At 60.7% G+C, this 18,653-nt stretch overlaps 3 protein-coding genes across 7 annotated transcripts; 2 read left to right on the plus strand and 1 right to left on the minus strand.

The window, feature by feature from the left end:
• Positions 1-706: 706 nt before the first annotated feature.
• LSM1 (LSM1 homolog, mRNA degradation associated) lies at positions 707-2,773 on the minus strand. Its single transcript, XM_063420183.1, has 4 exons — positions 2,615-2,773; positions 2,305-2,373; positions 1,715-1,830; positions 707-1,172 (listed from the first exon to the last, which is right to left on the minus strand). The coding sequence occupies exons 1-4, from the start codon at positions 2,658-2,660 to the stop codon at positions 1,002-1,004; spliced, it is 402 nt and encodes a 133-aa protein (XP_063276253.1). The 5' UTR covers positions 2,661-2,773; the 3' UTR covers positions 707-1,001.
• On the plus strand, positions 2,739-7,119 carry BAG4 (BAG cochaperone 4). 2 transcript variants are annotated; one of them, XM_063420178.1, is made up of 4 exons: positions 2,739-2,960; positions 4,236-4,475; positions 5,168-5,416; positions 5,778-7,119. In XM_063420178.1, exons 1-4 carry the CDS (start codon positions 2,868-2,870, stop codon positions 6,255-6,257), a joined length of 1,062 nt encoding a protein of 353 aa, XP_063276248.1. In that variant the 5' UTR covers positions 2,739-2,867; the 3' UTR covers positions 6,258-7,119. The 2 variants fall into 2 exon arrangements, with proteins under 2 accessions (XP_063276248.1, XP_063276247.1); XM_063420177.1 differs by lacking the exon at positions 2,739-2,960 and having other exon boundaries at positions 2,967-4,475.
• A 1,812-nt stretch (positions 7,120-8,931) lies between these two features.
• DDHD2 (DDHD domain containing 2) lies at positions 8,932-18,579 on the plus strand. 4 transcript variants are annotated; one of them, XM_063420174.1, is made up of 17 exons: positions 8,932-9,258; positions 10,320-10,510; positions 11,078-11,167; positions 11,451-11,571; positions 12,476-12,565; positions 13,158-13,293; positions 13,870-14,078; positions 14,437-14,507; positions 14,613-14,732; positions 14,911-15,006; positions 15,095-15,217; positions 15,311-15,466; positions 15,546-15,648; positions 15,734-15,898; positions 16,295-16,457; positions 16,716-16,827; positions 17,088-18,579. In XM_063420174.1, exons 1-16 carry the CDS (start codon positions 9,075-9,077, stop codon positions 16,804-16,806), a joined length of 2,109 nt encoding a protein of 702 aa, XP_063276244.1. In that variant the 5' UTR covers positions 8,932-9,074; the 3' UTR covers positions 16,807-16,827; positions 17,088-18,579. The 4 variants fall into 4 exon arrangements, with proteins under 4 accessions (XP_063276244.1, XP_063276241.1, XP_063276242.1 ...); XM_063420171.1 differs by having other exon boundaries at positions 14,437-14,732; XM_063420172.1 differs by having other exon boundaries at positions 14,437-14,732; positions 17,295-18,579.
• Positions 18,580-18,653: the final 74 nt, after the last annotated feature.

Consider the following 18,653-nt stretch of genomic DNA (forward strand, 5'->3'; position numbering starts at 1 on the left):
AATAGTCCCTGGGCCAGTGAGAGGGGGCCAGCGCTGGCCACAGCAGCTGCCAGCTCTCCAGGACAGCAGTGCTCAGCCCCAGCAGGCAGAGCTGGGCTTGTCCTCTGTCCCCCCAGCATGGACTCTTCACCCAAAGAACTCCCACTGCCCAGGGGAGCAGCCTGAGGTTCTACAGGGATTGTCCCTGCCGAGGTTTGCCCTTCCCTGCCCACCCCCGGAGGCTCCTGGGGCTGGCAGGTGCCCAAAGCCAGCCCCGAGGCCAAGGCCTCTCCCACCCCCAGAGGGGCCGGGACACACCGGGGCCAGAGGGCTCTGCAGCCTGACAGCTCCCCCGAGCACTGAGGTGAGGAGGGGCTGCAGGTCCAGGCTCTGCCCAGGCTCTGCGGTGCCCCAGCTGCAGCAGGTCTTCATCAGCAGGTAATTAGTGGGCTCAGCTGGTAATTAGTGGGCTCAGCTGCAGGGGAGGGGCACAGCCTGGCTGGGGGTACGGGTAGCCTTTGCTGGGGTACAGGGGTACCCAGGTTCTGCTCCCATCCCAGAGCTGGGTCTTGCCACAGGCTCAGAGTTCCCTCAGAGTGAGCCCAGGCCATGGCTGGAGCAGGGGTCCCATCTGTCCCTGCACACACACAGAGGGAACAAGAGCTGGCCTGAGGTGTGCTTGTCCTGAGAGAGGGGGAACTGTCAGAATACTGGAAAACCATCGATGTCAGGATCAAGGATTTATTTACATGTCAAGGAAAACTCACCCAGAGTCACGTGAGGAGGAAAAAGCAAACAAAGCCAAGGAGCAGTGATTTGCCTTCCAAACACAAATGCTTGCACTCCCAGTGCACCGGGAGTGCACTCCCTCTCCACAAGGAGACTCAAGGCATGATTTGTGTACAGTTACCAGCACCACGGAAAATACAATCTAATCTGCAAATACAACCTGCCTTCCCAAGGAAATGTGTCCCTGCCCAGGCGGTCACAGAGCAGCCCTGGCTCCAGGAGGGGCAGCAGCCTCAGTACTCGTCCAGCGTGTCCGCCCGCGGCACCGAGAGGCCCCGCTCCTTCAGCGCCTGCACCTTCAGCTTCTCCGACTCCTGCTTGGCCTGCTGCTCCACCCGCTGCTCCTCCAGGATCTCCTCGATGGACACCTGCTGCAGAGGGGTGTCGCACTCCTTCTCCAGGTCCTGCAGGAGAAATGACCCCTTCAGCCCTGCACAGCATCAGCGTCTGTGCCCACACACCTCCCAGAGTCCCAGCAGAGAGTGGGGGGGACAGAGAACAGAGGTGCTGGAAGAGCTCTGAGGAGTGGGGATGTGAGCAGGGATCCAGCACATCCCTGGGAAGGGGCTCTTGCTCCCAAAGCACACAGTGCTCAGCTCCTCCTGGCCCCTCCCAGCTGGTGTCCCCCGGTGCAGAGCCAGCAGGGAGGTGACAGGCAGCCAGCAGTGCCACCCTCCAGCAGCACCACACAGGCTGGAGCTTCCCCACAGCTCCCTCTGCATTGTTCTTCACCCTTCCTGCCATCCCAGAGGGGCTGGGGCACCCCTGCCCCGTAGGTTGTGTTCCTGCCATGGCTCAGCCTGAACTGGCCCCCGAGGCAGCTCCAAGTGCAGCCCAACAGAGCAGCAACCACAATGCATAGCAGAGGGACAGACAGACAGACAAACAGACAGACCTCCAACACCCCCAGCTCCGGGCCGGACTGCAGCGGGAGCTGTGCACTTACAATTTCGCCCAGCAGCACCACATTCTCGCCCCTCACGACGAAGATGCCCCGAGGGATGTCCCCATACTTCTTGCCCACGTGGATGCGCTCCACAGTCTGGTGCAACACCAAGTTTGCTACAGCGACGAGAGAGACAGAAAACCACGCACATTCCACTGTGAATTCCGGCCGAGCGGCGTCCCCGTCCCACCAGGCACAGCCCCGGCGCTGCTTCTCCCCATCACTGAAGCTACCGGCGCTGTCCCCACCTCCTGCCCCAGCTCCCACCGGGCACGGCAGGCAGCGAGCCCAGAGCCCCCCGGTTCAGGAGATGGTGGCGATGCTGGTGTTGCAGGGAGCGAGCGCTCGGGCAGAGGATGAACATTAGAACCCGGCTGCTTCTGCTCCAGCAGCGATGCCAGAGCGCCAGCACTGGATGCAGTCGCGGGAGGGGAAGCTCCAGGTGTGGGAGAAACCTCCGTGAAGCACCAGGTCCCGGGGGCCACGGCACAGCGGCGGATGTTTAACCCCGGCACAATCACAGCTGAAACGCGCACCGCGGCCCCCTCCTCCTCCTCCCGTCCCCGCGGTCCCCGCCGCCCCGGCCGTACCGAACTGGTCGATGCTGCGCAGGAACCCGATGAGCGTCCGGCCGTCCCGCAGCAGCACCAGGTGCTTCTCTGCGGGAAACGAGAGCGGCGGGTCGGGCACGGCCCGCGGGGCTCCGGGACCCCCGCCCGGGCCAGCGCCGCGCGGGGCCGGAGCCCGCGGACGCTGCGGGGAGAGGGGTCCGGGCGCCGCAGGGGGAACCGCGGGGCAGGACCCGGGGGAGCGGGAGTCCAGAGCCCAGCGCGGGGCGGCACCGGCGGGGCACGGAGGGGACGGGCCGCGCCTGCAGCGGCGGGGGCGCGGCGCACTCACTGTCGATGTCCTGGATCAGGCTGGCCGTGCCGGGCATGTAGTTCATGGTGCCGCCGCGCCCGCAGCGGAAGCGCCGCCATGCGCCGGTGCCGCCGCCGCCCCGGAACCGCCCGCGCCGGGCGGGGTCCACCCGCCGCTGCCCTTTTAAGCCGCGCCAGCCGTGCGCGCGGGGCCGCCGCCGATTGGCCGGTGCGGGAGGGAGCGGCCGCCGATTGGGCACGGGGCGCGCGGGGGCGTGGCCTCGGCGGCGGCCATGGAGCTCCGCGCGGCCGGGCCGGGCCCGCCGCGCCCCGCTGGGTCCCCGCGCCCCGCTGGGTCCCCGCGCCCGCCCGCGGCGGCCGCGCAGGTAACGGGGGCGCGGGGCGGGCACGGCCCGGGGCACGGGCACGACCCGGCACGGCCCGGCGGGGCGGGCGGGCGGCGCTCAGCCCGGCCCTGCCCCGATAACGGGCGCGCGGGGCGGTCCCAGGGCGCGGGCAGCGCCCCCAGCACCGACCCTGCCCGGAGCCCCCCGCGCCCCGCCGGTCTCGTGGCTCCGCTCGCGGAGCCCTCCGGGCTGTAACGGGGCAGAGGCGAGCGCGGGGAAGCGCTGGCGGCGGCGCCGGTGCTCGGGGACGTTTCTGGGGCGCGCGTGTTAGCGCGGGGATCCCGGGAATGCAGCGAGCCGGGAATGCCGTGACCCCGGGGCGGTGCGCTGAGCGGCGGCGCCGCGATCCCCGGCTGGGCATTCCCGGATCCGATCCCCGGCTGGGCATTCCCGGATCCGGTCCCCCGGGTTGGGCATTCCCGGATCCGGTCCCCGGCTGGGCATTCCCCTGCCCGATCCCGTGGCTGAGCGCTGCCGGGTCCGGTGCCGCCGCTGGGCAGTGCCGCACCCGTGTCTGTGGGGTTCATCGCCGCTGGGCTCGGGCTGCTGTGCGAATTCCGTGTGACGGGAGAGGCTTTGCCCTGCCGGGGCAGACTCTGCTCTCCAGCCACGGCTGCGGTTTGGGATGTCAGGGCCGGTGCGGCTCTTCCGTAAATCCCGGCACACAGGTTGTACAGCCTGCGCTCCCTGAAGCAGCTCAGGGCAGAGCACTGCTCTGCCCGAGGGTACAGGGAGTCATTCCCTGAGCTTCTGAAATGCCATGCTACCCTGTCCCCTCTACAGTCAGGTGAAACTCCCGTTCCCCACACATCAGTTATGGGATGGACCCAGGTAAATCCTGGGATGTGCAGACCTTCCATCAGAGACCCACAGACCTGCAGCTCAAGGAGCTGAACACTGGCTGGCAGAGCTTGTCTGTTTGCATGGTGTCTGTGTGAGAATGAGGGGGGAAATTCACTTTCCTGGAGTGTTTTCTGTCCTCCGGTCGGTGATGCAGTGCTGGCAGCGAATCCTCCAGGAGCTGCTCACTGTGAGGGGCTGCACACCTCCCCTGAGCCCAGCTCGGCTGAGCGAGACCTGGTTAAGCTCAGGTTAGACCAGGAGAGCCTAAAACTGGGGCAGATCAGCTGGAGGGCAAGGGAAGCCCCTGGTTAAATGCTGCAGGAAGGGCCAGTCCTCGTTCCTGGAGCATCCCTGCCCATGTCCATGGTGTCCACGTCCCATCGCCTTCCCTGTGCTTTCCCTTGTCCCCAGGCAATGGATTCTCCCTACGCCAACGGCGCCTACAGCCCCCCGTACCCACACTACGCCAGCCTGCCGCAGGCACGGGGCTTCTACTGCTCGGGGCCCCCGCGCTGCCCCTACCCCACGGAGCCCACGGGCCTCTACCGGCCCCCCTCGCCCGCCCCCGCCTGGGGCTACGTCCCCCCGGAGTGTCCCCCCGAGGGCTCCGCGCTCCGCAGGCAGCACGGCCCCGGCTACTCCCCGCCACAGGTAAGGGGCACTCGCAGCCCTGGCATGGGGGGTCGTGGGGCTGGGGCTGGGGGAAGCTGCTGTGGTGGAGCTGGGGGTCCCCGTGGCTCTCGAGCCTCTTGTCCTGCCTGGTTTTACTCTCACAAAAGCTGGTGGTCACCCTGTTCTCTGGAGACCCTGAGTTTTTGGGCTGGGAATTGGGCAGCCAACCTGAGCTGCAGCCACTTCACAGAATCCCAGAATTACTGAGGTTGGAAAACACCTCCAAGATCACCAAGTCCAAGCTGTGCCCGACCCCCACCTTGTCACCCAACCCAGAGCACTGAGTGCCACGTCCAGTCCTTCCTTGGACACCTGCAGGGATGGGGACTCCACCGCCTCCCTGGCCATTATGTTCCAATGTTTTACAACCCTTTCCATGAAGAAATTCCTCCTGATGTCCAACCTGAACCTCCCCTGGCACAGCTTGAGGCTGATTCCTCCTGTCTTGTCCCTTGTTCCTGGCTGGCCCGTCCGGCTCCCGGGGCTGTCTGGGGGTGCAGTGCCGGGGGGGCAGTGCCGGGGGGCAGTGCTGGGGGTGCAGTGCTGGGGGTGCAGTGCTGGGGGGGCAGTGCAGGGGGGGCAGTGCTGGGGCTGCAGTGCTGGGGCTGCAGTGCTGGGGCTGCAGTGCTGGGGGTGGCCTGGCTCTAACACCTCTTCCCCCGTCCCTGCAGACCCCGGGGATGCCGATGCCGCAGTATCCGTACGGAGACAGCAGTGCAGGGCTCCCGGGGCAGGGCCCACTGCCCCAGCCCAGGGCCCTGGAGGACACGTGGGGCCCCCCCTCTGTCTATGGGGTGCAGCCTCGCTACGCCTGGCCCGCGGCCTCGGGCCACGGCGGCCTCTACGTCTCGGACCCACACCCAGCCTGGACCGGCAGCGGGGCTCCTTCCCACCCTCCCACCTGGGACTCACAGGGACAGGTGAGGTCCTGTTTGTGTACAGAAGACTTCAGTCCATGGCTGGGATTCCATAAAGTACTGGAAGGACAAGACGTCCTGGGGTGGGTCTTGGAGTGGGTCTGACAGGCTTTCTCTGGGTTGGATCAGGAATTGACTCCACATTTTTGGTCCCCAGGCAGTGGCAGCCCTGATGGGGGGTTCAGAGGCTCAGACTCCTCCTCTGGGCAGGTTCCCCTTGTTGGGGTGTTCCTTTCTAACAGGGGGACCAGAGCACAGGTCCCTGTCCCCAGCATCCCCATCCCTGTCCCCCGTTCAGTGCAGGATGAGAGCAGAAACCTCTGGGTTTAAGGCACTTAGAGCTGTTTTCTCCCTCTGACTGCAGGACTCTGTCTACGACAGACTTGAGCAAAGCCCCGGCCAGCACAGTTACTACCCTGATGTCAGCCAGCGGCCCTCGGGGGCGGTGAAGGAGCACAGGATGGCCCCGGGCCAGCCCCGGGTGCAGTACAGCGCCCAGCCCCAGCTCTACGACCTCGCCCCGCGGAAGGCCGTGCCTGGCAGCCGGGAGCTGGGCCCCAGACCTGCTGAGCAGCCTTCCACAAACCCTGCAGCCCTGCAGCCGGAGATCCAGAGGATCCTCCACGTGATGGGGGAAGCTGAGCAGCTGGAGGAAGAGGTGGACGAATTTGTAGGGAAAAAGACAGATAAATCCTACCGGCTCCTGGAGGAGATGCTGACCAAGCTGCTGCTGGAGCTGGATTCCATTGAGACTGGGGGCCAGGACAGTGTCCGGCAGGCCAGGAAAGAGTCTGTCCACAGAATTCAGGCCATACTGGAAAAACTGGAAAGAAAGGGATTGTGAAAACACATGAGCCACAACACACAGCCTGTTGTCGAGGTTCCAAAGAGTTTCAGTTCTCTTAAATCTCAGCTCTTTCTGCTACGCACTATTGACAATGGAATAGCAATAAGCCCTGAGTTAACAAATCAAATCAAACCCACCAAAAAGCCAGCCCAGAAGCCCAGCCCTGACAAACAACTCAGCAAAGGACAACCTGAGAGAGATTTGAAGCAGCAAAAGTGTTTATTGAAGATGCTGAAGAGAACTGGGCCAAGGATGGAGCCCTGTGGGGTTGTGTACGGAGTTCCCCAGACCAGACCCAATCTCTGGGTGCCTCCGACAGCCACAGCCAGTCCTTAAACACTTGTCAGATGTGCTGCAGTGTGCAGCCACCAACCAAGACTCTGGGCTTGTCCTCACTGCCTGTAATTTCAGCTTCAGCTCCCTTGCCATAAACCCCATGTGTCCTCATAGGGGTTGTCTGGGTCTAGTGCACTCAAGGAGCAACCCTGAGGTGCTGGAGGGAGGGACGGTGCTGGCACGTGTCACGTCGGGCTGTTCCTGCTCTGTGTGCAGAGCCAGTGTGGGGTGTCCCTGTGGGCATGGGGACAGACTGGAAATCCCAGTTCTGCCGCTGGAAAGGAGAAGTGCAAGCCAAGGAAAGAACAGATGCAGGATGCTTGGAAGTGATTTCCAGGTCTCTTGGGTCAAAATCCCCTGTTTAATGTCCCTCTCCATCCTGCGAGTTTTGTGTCCCACTGTGCAGCCCCACGGGGAGGGAGCAGCTCAGCCTGTTCAGCCTCGTGGTTACCACCTGCACAGCAACTCACTGCTATGTGTGACACTTAATAAACCCTGGCAAGTTTTAAATGTTATTTTGTAATTGAGATGTCTCAAAGTCTCTTTTTCTTTAAAGAGAAGTGGTGGGGAAGGTTTTGTAACTCAGATGGAAACTCCAGCCCGGCTGAGTGCTGAGGTGAGGGGTGAATGGAACATCTGGGAAGGCTGTTTTAGGGTGCCCCATTGCCTCCCAGGCAGTGCAGATGCTCCAGGAGCCTCCAGCTGTGGCTCTAGGAGCAGTGGCTGAGTTGTGGAAGGGGTCTGGAAGGGATTTGGGGTGCCTGAGGCTGGGAGTGCCCTGGCCATGCACTCTGTGCTGACAGGCAGCACAGCAGATCCCACATTCCCAGACAGGGCTGTGGGCACAGGACTGACCTTTGGAGCTTTTTGGATGTGTCCACGGTCACGTGTGGTCAGCCTGCCACGTCCTGGGGAGCCGGGAGGGAGCTGTGTGTCCTGGGACAGGCTCAGCTGCTGTTTCATTTCATGGCAGGCAGGGAGCAGCCAGACCAAGCTATTCCAGCCTGGCCTCTGCCTCCTGGGCATCGTTGGCTGCACTGGGAGATCAAAGCAATTCACATACTCAGAGTGCTGCCCTGTCACTGCTGCTGGAGCCCCTGTGAGTGCCACCCCTTCCCCCATCAGCTGAACCCACCCAGTGACATATTCCTGAAAAATGTTTCTTGTCCCTGCCTCCTTGGCAGAGGGTTATGTAAATCCCTAGAGAAAAGCACACGAGAGAACAAGAGGTGGGCTGAAAGGGGAGGTTATCATGGCAGGGCGTGGGGATCCCAACAGCTCCGTGGGCCGGCGTGGCTGCCCGGGATGTTCCAGCATCCCTGGGTGGGTTTTGTGTTTCCCCCAAAGCTAAGCTGAGCTGGGATCAGGGATCAGGCACACGTCCCACACTTCAGCCTGTGGGAAACTGCTGCAGCTGCATCCCTACCTGCTGCCTCTGCCTGCTTCGCACAGGACCAAGGGGCTTCCCAGCTGGGCTGGATGATCCCATCGGAGTCCGATGGGGCAGGAGCTGTGTCAGCACCCGCTGCCGCAGGCTCTGCATGCCCAGGGTTTGCAGGCGCTCTCCAGCTGCAGAACTGGGGAACTGAGCACTCCTGACCCTTCAGTTCTCCTCACCAGTCCCTGCTGTGCCACGGGGAGCACTGGCTGGTTTATCTTGCAGCATCCACCCACATCACAACCCCCAAATTAGAAAGTCTGTCTCTGTTTATCGCTGGGCTCATCTCTACAGAAACCAAACTCTTACTCTGGGGTTGCCCGTTGCTTCTCCAGCAGTGCTCGAGAGGGTTTCTCAATCACCAGGGAGGTTAAAGTGTCACACAGGGACTGAAAAACAAGCATTAAATCAGCACCGCGTGGTTTCTGCTGCAATCACCCCACGCTGGAGTGTTTGTTCGTGCCGCAGCTGGCACCAGGGTGGTGATCCCTGCACCCCAGTGCCCGCATCCAGCTCGGGGCCACGGTGACCCGCCCGGGCCGCTGCCAGGGCAGGGAGCGGGACAGGGAGCGGGGCAGGGGTCAGAGGGAGGGAACGGGGGCCGGGAACGAGGGCAGGGATCGGGCAGGGATGACAGGCAAAGGTCTCGGGCAGGGATGACAGGCAGGAGCTGCAGGCAGGGCTGCAGGGAGGGGCTGAGGGCAAAGGCTGGGGCAGGGACCGCGGGCAGGGGAGCAGGCAAGGGCTCCAGCAGGGACTGCGGGCGGCACTGCGGGCACGGATTGCGGGCGGTCCCCGCTCCTCCCCGGCCCTGACGGCGGGGGCGGGCCGCGGGCAGCGCCGCCCCGGGCTGGGCGGGCTCCGGGCCCGGGCAGAGCCTGCGCTGCCGCCCGAGCCGAGCCGGACCGGGCCGGGCCGCGCCGCCGCAGCAGCCGCCGGGGAGCGGGGCCGGGGCCGCTCGGGGCCGGGCAGCAGGGCCGGGTTCCCGCGGAGCCCCCGGTGCGGCGGGACCGGCGGAGCGGCGCTCCCGCAGCAGCCCCATGGCGGCGCAGGAGCCGCCGCGGCCGCCCCCGGCCGCCGCCGAGCCCGCGGAGCCGGAGCCCGGCGGGCGCTACGAGGCGGTGGTGCCGCACTGGTTCTGGTGCAAGGTCACGGACACGCGGGAGCGCTGGGTGCCGTTCAGCGCGCAGGACTCGGAGCGGCTGGAGGCGGCGCACGCCGCAGGTAGGGCGGGACGGGCCGGGCGGGGGGCGCGGGGGTCCCGCGGCAGCCCCGGCTCCAGCTCCCACCGCCGCGCCTTGGCAGCGCCCTTGGGGTTTGCATCCTCCGTCCCCGCTCTTGCATCACCCTAAGGAATGGGCCTGGTGAGGTTGATGGGGGAGCATCAGGTGTGCGCTTGGGTACCAGGGGAAAATTCCCTGGACGCATCCATGGCTTCTCCCTGGGATGGTAGATTTTCCCTCGAGGAATTTTAAATTGGGACTTTTTTGGCCATGTGCCTGCTCCCAATAATTGAGCTGTTTGGATGCATCAAACGGTCTGACCCCATTCAGCTGATACTGCTCTAAATTATATATAATCATACTGCCGGGCATCCTCTGGTGAGAATGCTGGCAGGATGGCAGGAGTTCCGCTGGGAGAGCCCTCCATCCACAGCACGGAGCTGAGCCTGCTATGGGAGCAAGGGTTGGAAGTCAGCTCCAAGGCCTGTGCTGAGGCCCTTGTGTGCCAAATGTCACCATCTGTGCCACCTGCTGCTGCCACAGGCAGAGCTCTGATTGCCCAAGGGTTGGCTCCCGTCCTCCCTCGCCCAGGAAGTTTCGGATTAGAGGCTGTGCTGCCCATCTCCGGTGCTGTGCCACCAGCCCAGCCCGCAGGCAGACCCAAAAGGCAGTGAAATTCAGAGTCTGAGTCTGTACTGGGGTCTGTAGAGAGTTCTCTGTTTTGGAGAGGAACAGCATGGAGACAGACCTGGTGCACCCCCGCTGTTACACCATGCACTTCCCAGGGCCACAGTTTCACTTTAACCTTCCAGGCAAGGCAGGGAGAAGGACAGTACAGTGTAACATTTTCATCTCACCTTCTGCCTCTGGGGGAAACCTGGCTTGGAGCATCTCACCCCGGTGCCCTGACACCGCTCTCTGAATTGGGTACAGAGGACGTTGGCATCTGCTGCCGTGGCTCTGACCTGCTCCGCTGTGCTGCCCAGGGGATGCTCCAGCCTCAAGCCTCAACCTTTGCCATTCCAGGCCTCTCACGGTTAACTCCAGGCCTCTGTCCCACAGGGAGGGAGCAGGATGACGTGGTGGTGCCGACGTCGGGGGGCAGGTACGACGTGCACCTGCGGGCGCGGCAGCGCGTGGCCGTGTACTGGGACGAGGAGGTGTCCGAAGTGCGCCGCTGCACCTGGTTTTACAAGGGGGAGAAGGACAATAAGTTTATTCCCTACTCGGAGTCCTTCAGCGAGGAACTGGAGGTACTCACACCTTTCCCGTTGGTTTCCAGCACAGCTGCTCCTTGTCACACACTGTCCCTGTGTTCCAAACCCCCCACAAGGCCACTGGCACCGCAGTCAGGCCTGAGGACACGAACTCCAAAGAGGCTTTGGCACGGCATTCCTGCGGCTGGTTGATGTAACTGTGAGCACTGCCGTGGCCTCCCCTTCCCCTGCCCTCGTCTGGCCTCGGTGCATCCTTCCACAACACCTTAAAGTGCCAGGCTTTCCTTTGGGATGATGCAAATGTAGAGATATATAGACAGACATATAAAAATACCTATCTTTGCAATAATCTCTTTTCTGATGTACCAAAACAAGTTCTAAGTTGATGGGGAAGTCTGATGCTGCTGCTGTCGAAGCGGGGAGTTCTTAAACACTCTCAGTAGGTGATCCTGGGATGACCCTGCTGCTCCTCCAGCTGATTTCTCTGCTTCTTTTGCAAAGTGTTGATAAGAGATTCTGCAAACTGGGTGGGGAATGTCCCAAGAGGTTGAATGTTGATGGGCATAGTGCCAGCTGACTCACAGTGGGTGTTCTCTTCTGTAGGAAGCTTACATGATTGCCATGACCCTGGGTGAGTGGAAGAAGAAGCTGGAGTCCCCCAACAGAGAAGTCATTATCCTGCACAACCCAAAGGTGAGCAGGGCCTGGTGATCTCTGCGGTGACCACTGAGGAAATCCCCTTGGGTCTCTTTGTGCTGTTCCCTTCAAATGGATTTGTCCCGATGCCATCCCACTCACCTGCCTGTACCAGGGGAGAGGGCAGTGGCAGCTGAGTCTGCCAACAGCTTCACATTTCTTTTCCACACCTGGAGCAAAGGGCTCGGCCCAGCACTGTCTGGTACCACCCTGTGCCACCCGGCAGCCGCTGTAGCTGCCTCTGCTGTCGGGTCACTGACAGGCTCTTCTTGTTCCCAAGCTGATGGTTCACTACCATCCTGTTGCCAGCTCCGACGATTGGGTCTCCACCCCCACGGAGCAAGGGCGGCCCCGGACTGTGAAGAGAGGAGTGGAGAACATCGCTGTGGAGATCCCCAACGGTGAGCCTGCCTCTCCCTCCACCCAGCCAAAACCCTGTGCAGTGTGTTCCAACCTGATCACTCAAACAGACTGGCAGAAGCTCCCATGATCCTGTCAGTGAAGTGCATGTCAAAACATTTTGTGCCAAAAGGTTTAAATGGTTTCAGAAACCTCCCCAGCCCCAGCGAGCTGCAGTGTCAGTGAACGTGCAGAGCTGCAGATCCAGCAGAGAGTGGTGAGCATCCAGCTCCTGTACAGAGACAGAGCTTCTGGGAGCTCTGCAGGGCCTGAAATTACCCCTGAGGCCTTGATGTCTGTGTTTGCACAGGAGGAGGGTTTCTTTACCTGTTAGGGACACAGTGGTTTATCACTTACCTGTGTGCTGGTGACTCTCTGGGGCACACGCTCTCCCCATCTGTAGCCAAGTGTCAGCTCTGTCCCCTCCCAGCCTGAGCTCCCAGTCAGGCGTCAGGACTTGTCCCCATGAGGATGTCAGGCAGTTCCTCCATTTTCCATGGGTGGGAAGTAGAGAACAAGCCCTGACTCCACCTGGGGCCTCCATGGGGCTTGTCAGAGTGGACTGGGCCTGGGGCAGCTGCACTGAGACCTCCTGATCCTGCAATTCCCTGTGCTGAGCCATCCCCACGGCTGGGCAGGGGTGAACTGCAGTGGGGACAAGCCACCTCCCCTTCCTCTGCTGTCCTGTGGGTGCAGATCCATCCCAGGGCAGGTGGCTGAATTTAGCAGGACTGAAAGAGATGTGAGAAATCCCAGCACCCTTGAGGTGTAAATGCAGGCACTAACGAGGGTTTTCATGGGCTGAGGTGAGGGTGGGAGGCTCCAGTCCTGCACAGGTCCCTTCCCTGCTGGGCTCCGTCTCCTCAGCAGCCTGCCCTGAGCCGCCCTCTCCCCTCCCCTCCCCAGGAGAGCCGCTCCAGATTGACCACCTGGTGTTCGTGGTGCACGGCATCGGCCCCGCCTGCGACATCCGCTTCCGCAGCATCGTGCAGTGCGGTAGGTGCAGAGCTGGGGAACCCACCCCGGGGAGGGGGACGCTCTCCCAGTGCCTGCTGCACAGCTGGGGGAAACCCTGCCCTGGGGATGGGGAACACTGTCCTGGTGCCTGCTGCAGAGCTGGGGAACCCACCCCGGGGAGGGGGACGCTGTCCTGGTGCCTCAAACCCTCCCGAGTCCTGCTGGCTGCACGGCCAAACCTGCTGACTGTGGGCAGTGTGAACACTGCGCTCACTGAGCCACCAAATCCCACCTTCGGAAAAGGTTTGGGCAACTGCTGTTCATCGGTTTTGCTTTGCAACAGAGTTACTTTTTATACATTTCTAAAAATGCGTTATCCTGACTGCCAGACTAAAGCCCTGCCCCTGTGAAGGAGGTACAGATGGGGCAGCAAAATCCATTAAACACACGTGGCAGGACATGGAGCCTCCCCTGATCTGTAGTTAAAGATTGAGGGACTTAGGGGAGCAGCAGCAGATTAAAGACCCCGGTGGGATTTCCATGTAATGATCTCATCGTATTAAGCGTTGTTGGTGCCACGGGCTGGCCCTGGAGCCCGGTGGATCTCCATAGGAGTTCTTGTGTTTTACAGTGAACGATTTCAGGAACGTCTCCCTCAGCATGCTGCAGGCACACTTCAAGAAGGCCCAGGAGCAGCAGCAGGTTGGCCGGGTGGAGTTCCTGCCTGTGAACTGGCACAGCTCCCTGCACTCCACGGGCGTGGACGTGTGAGTGTCCAGCAGCCGCTGCCCCCAGGGCCGGGGGGATGGCGGAGGGCACAGGCAGCCTCCTGCCCTGGAAATTCCATTTCTTCTGTTGGAAAAGCAAAGGGAAAGCTGGCAGTTTTTAGGGTAGGGGTGAGCAGAGCAGACAGGGACCACAGAGCACCTCCCCTCTGCATTCTGCAGCACATGGCAGGCGCCTGCTCCCATCAGCATCCTGAGAACAGAGGCTTCTGCCTTTCCCTGCCTGATCTCGGGAGGGACCGTGGACATCCACACCTTGCTGAAGGCCTCTGAGAACTGAGTACCCAGTTCCTGCACTGCAGCACTGCTCTGCAGTGCCTCAGCAAGGGCAGAAAGCAGGCCAGGCTCCTGGGGAAGGAAGGACAGGCTCTTTATTCTTGGAATGTAAGAGCACAGGCTGTGCTTTGCCTTCAGTCTGGGCATGAGCTGAGGGTCTGGATTACAACACACATCCTTGGAGACTGAGTCAGTCCTCCTCTGAACTTAGGCTTTGCTTCAGAAATGTGCTGGGGTTCCATGGCTTCCCCAGCTGCAGCCCCCTGTGCCCTTTCCCCGCAGTGACCTGGAGCGGATCACGCTGCCCAGCATCAACCGCCTGCGTCACTTCATCAACGACACCATCCTGGACGTGTTCTTCTACAACAGCTCCACCTATTGCCAGACCATCGTGGACACGGTGGCCTCGGAGATGAACCGCCTGCACCAGCTCTTCCTGCAGAGGAACCCGCAGTTCAAGGGCGGGGTGTCCATCGCGGGGCACAGCCTGGGTGAGGCTCAAGGCGCTCCCGCGGGCAGCAGCGTGCCAGGGGAGCAGGGAGGGCACTCACAGAACACTCTGGCTCAGAAGGGACATTTTCCACTAGACCAGGTTGCTCCAAGCCCTGTCCCAGCTTCCCGGGTGCGGCAGCCACAGCTTCTCTGGGCAGCCTGTGCCAGTGCTTCAGCACTGACTTCTTCCTGACATCTCATCTGGCCTGGCCTCTGTCAGTTTAAAGCCATTGTCCCTTGTCCTGTCACTATCTGCCTGTAAAAAAGTCCAGGGTGCAGCTCTTCCATCCCAAAAAGGAGGGGGCTCAGGCTCTTCCCCCTCTGGATGCTGATGCTCTGCCCATGCCTGGTTTCTAGGGTCACTCATTTTGTTTGATCTCCTGACGAACCAGAAGGCTGATCCCGAGGAGGATGAGCACTGTGCACAGGTATGGGAGGCCACTGACCCCTCATGGGCCTGGGGAAGAGAACACAGCATGCACAGGAGCAAACTGGTGAGCAGAAAGCAGGATTCCTTCTGGATCTGTTCACAGGGGTCCAGGACAACCTCAAGCACGGGGGGTATTGAAGAAGTAAAAGAAATCCTGAAGAAACTGGAGCTGTCTGAGTATTGTGATGTTTTTGAGAAGGAGAAAATGGACAGGCAAGCACTGGTGAGAAGTCCCCCTGTTTTACTGGCTCTTCTTTGCTTTACCTCCCCATCATCCCACCACTGCACATCTGGTACTGAGTCACACGTGAAACATCTCTGAGGAGGAACACAATCCCATAGAACAGACACCTCACCACACCTCTGCTCCTGGACTAACACCAGCCTTGCTTGTTTTCCAGTTCTTGTGCACAGAGAAAAACCTCAAAGAAATGGGAATTCCCTTAGGGCCAAGAATGAAAATACTCCATTACATCAGCTCCAAGGCAGAGATAAAGGTTTGTTTTCTGCATGGCTTGTGCTCATGCCGTCACATCACATCCCATTCCACCCCTCTGACACAAGGACCCCTTTGTGCTGCTGCAGGATCAGAGCCCAGCAGCTCCCAGGCACAGTGAAGGCAGAGCTGAGCCAGGGTCCCCATCCCAGCATGGGGACAGCTCAGAGGATGACAAGAACTGCCAATACCGGGACGTTGGCTTGGGACAGGTAACAGCCGAGCTCTGGCTGCACCCACAAAGCCCTGGTAACTCCAGCACAGAGATTGCCTCATGAACAGATCTGGACATCCCCCTCTCCCAGGTCTCAGCAAACTACCCCCAGCTGAACTACAAGCCCACCATCTTCTTTGCCTTTGGCTCTCCCATTGGGATGTTCCTCACGGTGCGAGGAGTGAAGCGGATCGACCCAAACTACAGCCTGCCCACCTGCAAAGGCTTCTTCAACATCTACCACCCTGTAGGTATAAGAACCAGAGCTGTCCTGCGTGAGACACGTGGAGCACGAGCCCTGGCCACTGTCCCCCTCTCGTGTGCAGTTCGACCCTGTGGCGTATCGGATCGAGCCCATGATCGTCCCAGACCTGGAGTTCGAGCCGATGCTGCTGCCCCACCACAAGGGCAGGAAGAGGATGCACCTGGGTAGGGCACAGGCAGCCCCTGTCCCCCGGCCCGGGGCCGCTGCTGCAGCCCCCAGCCCCACAGCCACCCCCCTCCTGCCTTGCAGAGCTGAAGGAAGGGCTGACCCGCATGAGCGTGGACCTGAAGAACAACCTGCTGGGGTCCCTGCGGGTGGCCTGGCAGTCCTTCACCCGCTCCCCGGTGCCCGCCCTGGAGGCAGCCAGCACCGAGGCTGAAGCAGAGGCAGAGGCTGGCACTGAGAAGCAGCCAGGTCGGTGGTGGGGTGCATGGGGCAGGGGGGATCAGGGGATGCAGCCTGGGGAGCTGCCCCTGAAGCAGCTCCCTGGACTCCCACAGGCACACTGCCCATCATCTGTGCCCAGCAAACGGATCACCTTTGGGCTCTGGAGGCACCTAGCTCTTCCCAAAGGGTGTGGCCTTCCCCTGTTAGCACACGATGAAAGGGTTGTCTCAGGGGGGTGGTTCTCAGCACACCACACCACGTTTGAGGCCCGTCCCCCTCCTCTGGCTGTCCCTTGCACTGCTGTTTCTGAGCACTTCAGCTGCCTCTCCCCTGTGTGAGCTGCAGAGGGGTAAAGGGAGGGCACGGCCCTGCTGTTGTATTGTCATGGCTGTGGCTGAAGCACGCTGCCCTTCCTTCCTCCAGACACAAAGCCAGAGGAGCCCCCAGCAGCAGTGAAGGAAGAGACGCCCCTAATCAACGTGGGGAAGCTGAACGGAGGGAACCGCATCGACTACGTGCTGCAGGAGAAGCCAATAGAGAGCTTCAACGAGTATTTGTTTGCACTCCAGGGGCATCTCTGCTATTGGTAGGTGTCTGTAATGCTCAGGGCTTCAAATTTACATGTGGTGGAAGCAGAATGGCATCAGTTTCAAAGCCAGTGTAGTGACAAAAGCCTCAACTGATCCAGGGAACAGAGGATGGGCACAGATAGAGGAAGGAGCCTTGTGGTTCTCCTTCCCTTGTGCTGCCTGCACCTGCAGCGCACTGCACCTACCCCAGTGTCACAGATGTCCTGACAGTGCAGGGAGGCATTCCCCTCTGATTCCCATTCCTCCTCCTGCAGGGAGTCAGAGGACACTGTTCTGCTGGTTCTGAAGGAGATCTACCAGACACAAGGCATCACACTGGATCAACCTTTACCAGGAAGCCAGTGACCATCCTGTTCTGCTCTGGCTGTAAGTCGCCTTTGCCTAAACCCCTTTTGGATTTCCTAGGACACCTCAGAGGAGATCTGGTTTGTTTGGGGGAGTAATAACCATTAGCTAAGGCAGGGAACTTGTGTCAGCTTTCTTCTTTGGCCTGTCAGACCTTTGGCTTCTTTCCTCTTCCCTGCCCATGAGCACGATCAGACGTGAGAGAACCGAGGAGGGTGCAGGAGGCTGCATTCTGGCTGCCTCACTGCAGCTGTTCCTGTGTTCTCCTTTTGCTTTCTTAGGTCCAATCCCACTGAGTACTCACCAGGAAAGTCCAGATCTCTTCTCTGCCTTCCTCTCTCCTCTGCTGCTGTGTCCTGCATGCTGTTTCCCAAGTACTTGCTGCTGCCTGGAGATAAGGATGGATTTTCCTCCATTTTGGGTAGGGATAGGGGGAAAAACTGTCAAGGGAAAAACACTTTTGCTCAAACACACAAACACCTGTACAGTGACTCCCTGTGGCAACGTGTCCTTGTAACCCTCCACCCTGTGAGGCCCCACACCAGCTCCTCCAGCACTGCAGCAGACGAGCTGCCCGGGCCCAGAACCCACTGAGGTCCTGCCCTGCGCCTGGCTCAGGGAGGACACTCACAGCCCAGGACCCTGAGGAGAAAAAGCCTTAAACACACGGTGTGGAAGGAGCTGCAGCAGCCTTGGAGCAAGGCAGATGGCTGACTGCTAACACAACACCCACACCAGCACTGCAGGCCCAGGAGGCGAAGCCCAGGGCACAGGCTGCTGCTGCTGAGCCAGGGCTGTCCAGCAGCCACCCTCGTGTCCCTGCACTGCTGCTGCATGTTTGTGCACCCCTGGGCCGTGCCAAGCAGGGCTGCCCCGTCAAGCACCTCGTGAGAGCGGCATGTTCGTGCTCCTCCCTGCTGTGGTGTGTTGGTAGTGACAGCTCAGCACCCTCACCCAGCCCACGCTGGCACCCCAAGGGCCTCCCTGGGGCACTGACCCAGCTGTACCTGCTCCGAGGAAAGCTTCACCCCCAGCTCCAGCCGGCCTGGGAGCAGCAGGTGCTGCTGGCAGTGTCAGGGCAGGGAGAGCCCCCGTGCCCTGCAGGGACAGAGCCGCGCTGCCGTCCCGCGGGGCGCTCAGGTGGGGACGGACATCTTGCACCACGCTCCAGTCCTTGTTTTTAGCTTTAAATGTACAAAATGCAGCCAGCAAAGGTGGAGCCCAGATCCAGCAGGGTCTGGACACTGCAGGAATGACACCAGCTCTGTAGGCAGCTCAGTCTGCAGCTGCCTTGAAGCTCTTTTCTGAGGGGGACAGGGCTGTGATCCGCCCCTGGGCTGGGGCTCCAGTGCCGTGGGAGGTGTTGCTGTACAGCCTTTGCAAGAGCCAAACCACTTTCCCTCTGCTGACTTTTGCCCTGCATGGGGTAAGGAGCCTTTTTTCCCCCCACAGCCTGCTGGTTTGTTTTTCCTCCATTGTCTGTTATTTGCACTATTGGAAGGGTTTTGTTTGCAGCCTCCATCCCTCCTCCCCTCCCAAGGAACAGAAGCTGTTCTTTACCTGACTGCAGGAACAGCCAAGCTGCTCGGTCAGCACCTGAACTGCTGCTGGCTAAGGTCTCATGGGAGCAGGAAAAGAGACAGTCTTAACATGGGACACTAATGATCAGCTTTTTAAGTTATGCACTTTGTTAAAAAAAAAAAGAAGTTAAATACATTTTAAATGTTATTTAATGTCTTTTCCAGTAAAAGCCAAAATAAATAAGTAGATGACTGTGGTGTGTGCATGTCTGGGGGCAGCGGGAAGGGCTGGAAAATTCACATATGAATTTTAGGGGAAAGTGAAGC

The sequence above is a fragment of the Prinia subflava genome, chromosome 29 (assembly GCF_021018805.1).
Source record: "Prinia subflava isolate CZ2003 ecotype Zambia chromosome 29, Cam_Psub_1.2, whole genome shotgun sequence".
Lineage (NCBI taxonomy): Eukaryota > Metazoa > Chordata > Aves > Passeriformes > Cisticolidae > Prinia > Prinia subflava.

Excerpts from the sequence above, each read along its gene's own strand:
- BAG4 (XM_063420177.1), top strand. The coding sequence starts at position 4,137 with ATGCTGCAGGAAGGGCCAGTCCTCGTTCCTGGAGCATCCCTGCCCATG. Across the intron at positions 4,476-5,167 it reads CCGGCTACTCCCCGCCACAG|ACCCCGGGGATGCCGATGCC; the intron begins GTAAGGGGCACT and ends CCGTCCCTGCAG. Across the intron at positions 5,417-5,777 it reads CCTGGGACTCACAGGGACAG|GACTCTGTCTACGACAGACT; the intron begins GTGAGGTCCTGT and ends CTCTGACTGCAG.
- DDHD2 (XM_063420171.1), top strand. The coding sequence starts at position 9,075 with ATGGCGGCGCAGGAGCCGCCGCGGCCGCCCCCGGCCGCCGCCGAGCCC. Across the intron at positions 9,259-10,319 it reads GGAGGCGGCGCACGCCGCAG|GGAGGGAGCAGGATGACGTG; the intron begins GTAGGGCGGGAC and ends TCTGTCCCACAG. Across the intron at positions 11,168-11,450 it reads TTATCCTGCACAACCCAAAG|CTGATGGTTCACTACCATCC; the intron begins GTGAGCAGGGCC and ends CTTGTTCCCAAG.
- LSM1 (XM_063420183.1), bottom strand. The coding sequence starts at position 2,660 with ATGAACTACATGCCCGGCACGGCCAGCCTGATCCAGGACATCGACA. Across the intron at positions 2,374-2,614 it reads CCTGATCCAGGACATCGACA|AGAAGCACCTGGTGCTGCTG; the intron begins GTGAGTGCGCCG and ends CGTTTCCCGCAG. Across the intron at positions 1,173-1,714 it reads TGGTGCTGCTGGGCGAAATT|GACCTGGAGAAGGAGTGCGA; the intron begins GTAAGTGCACAG and ends TTTCTCCTGCAG.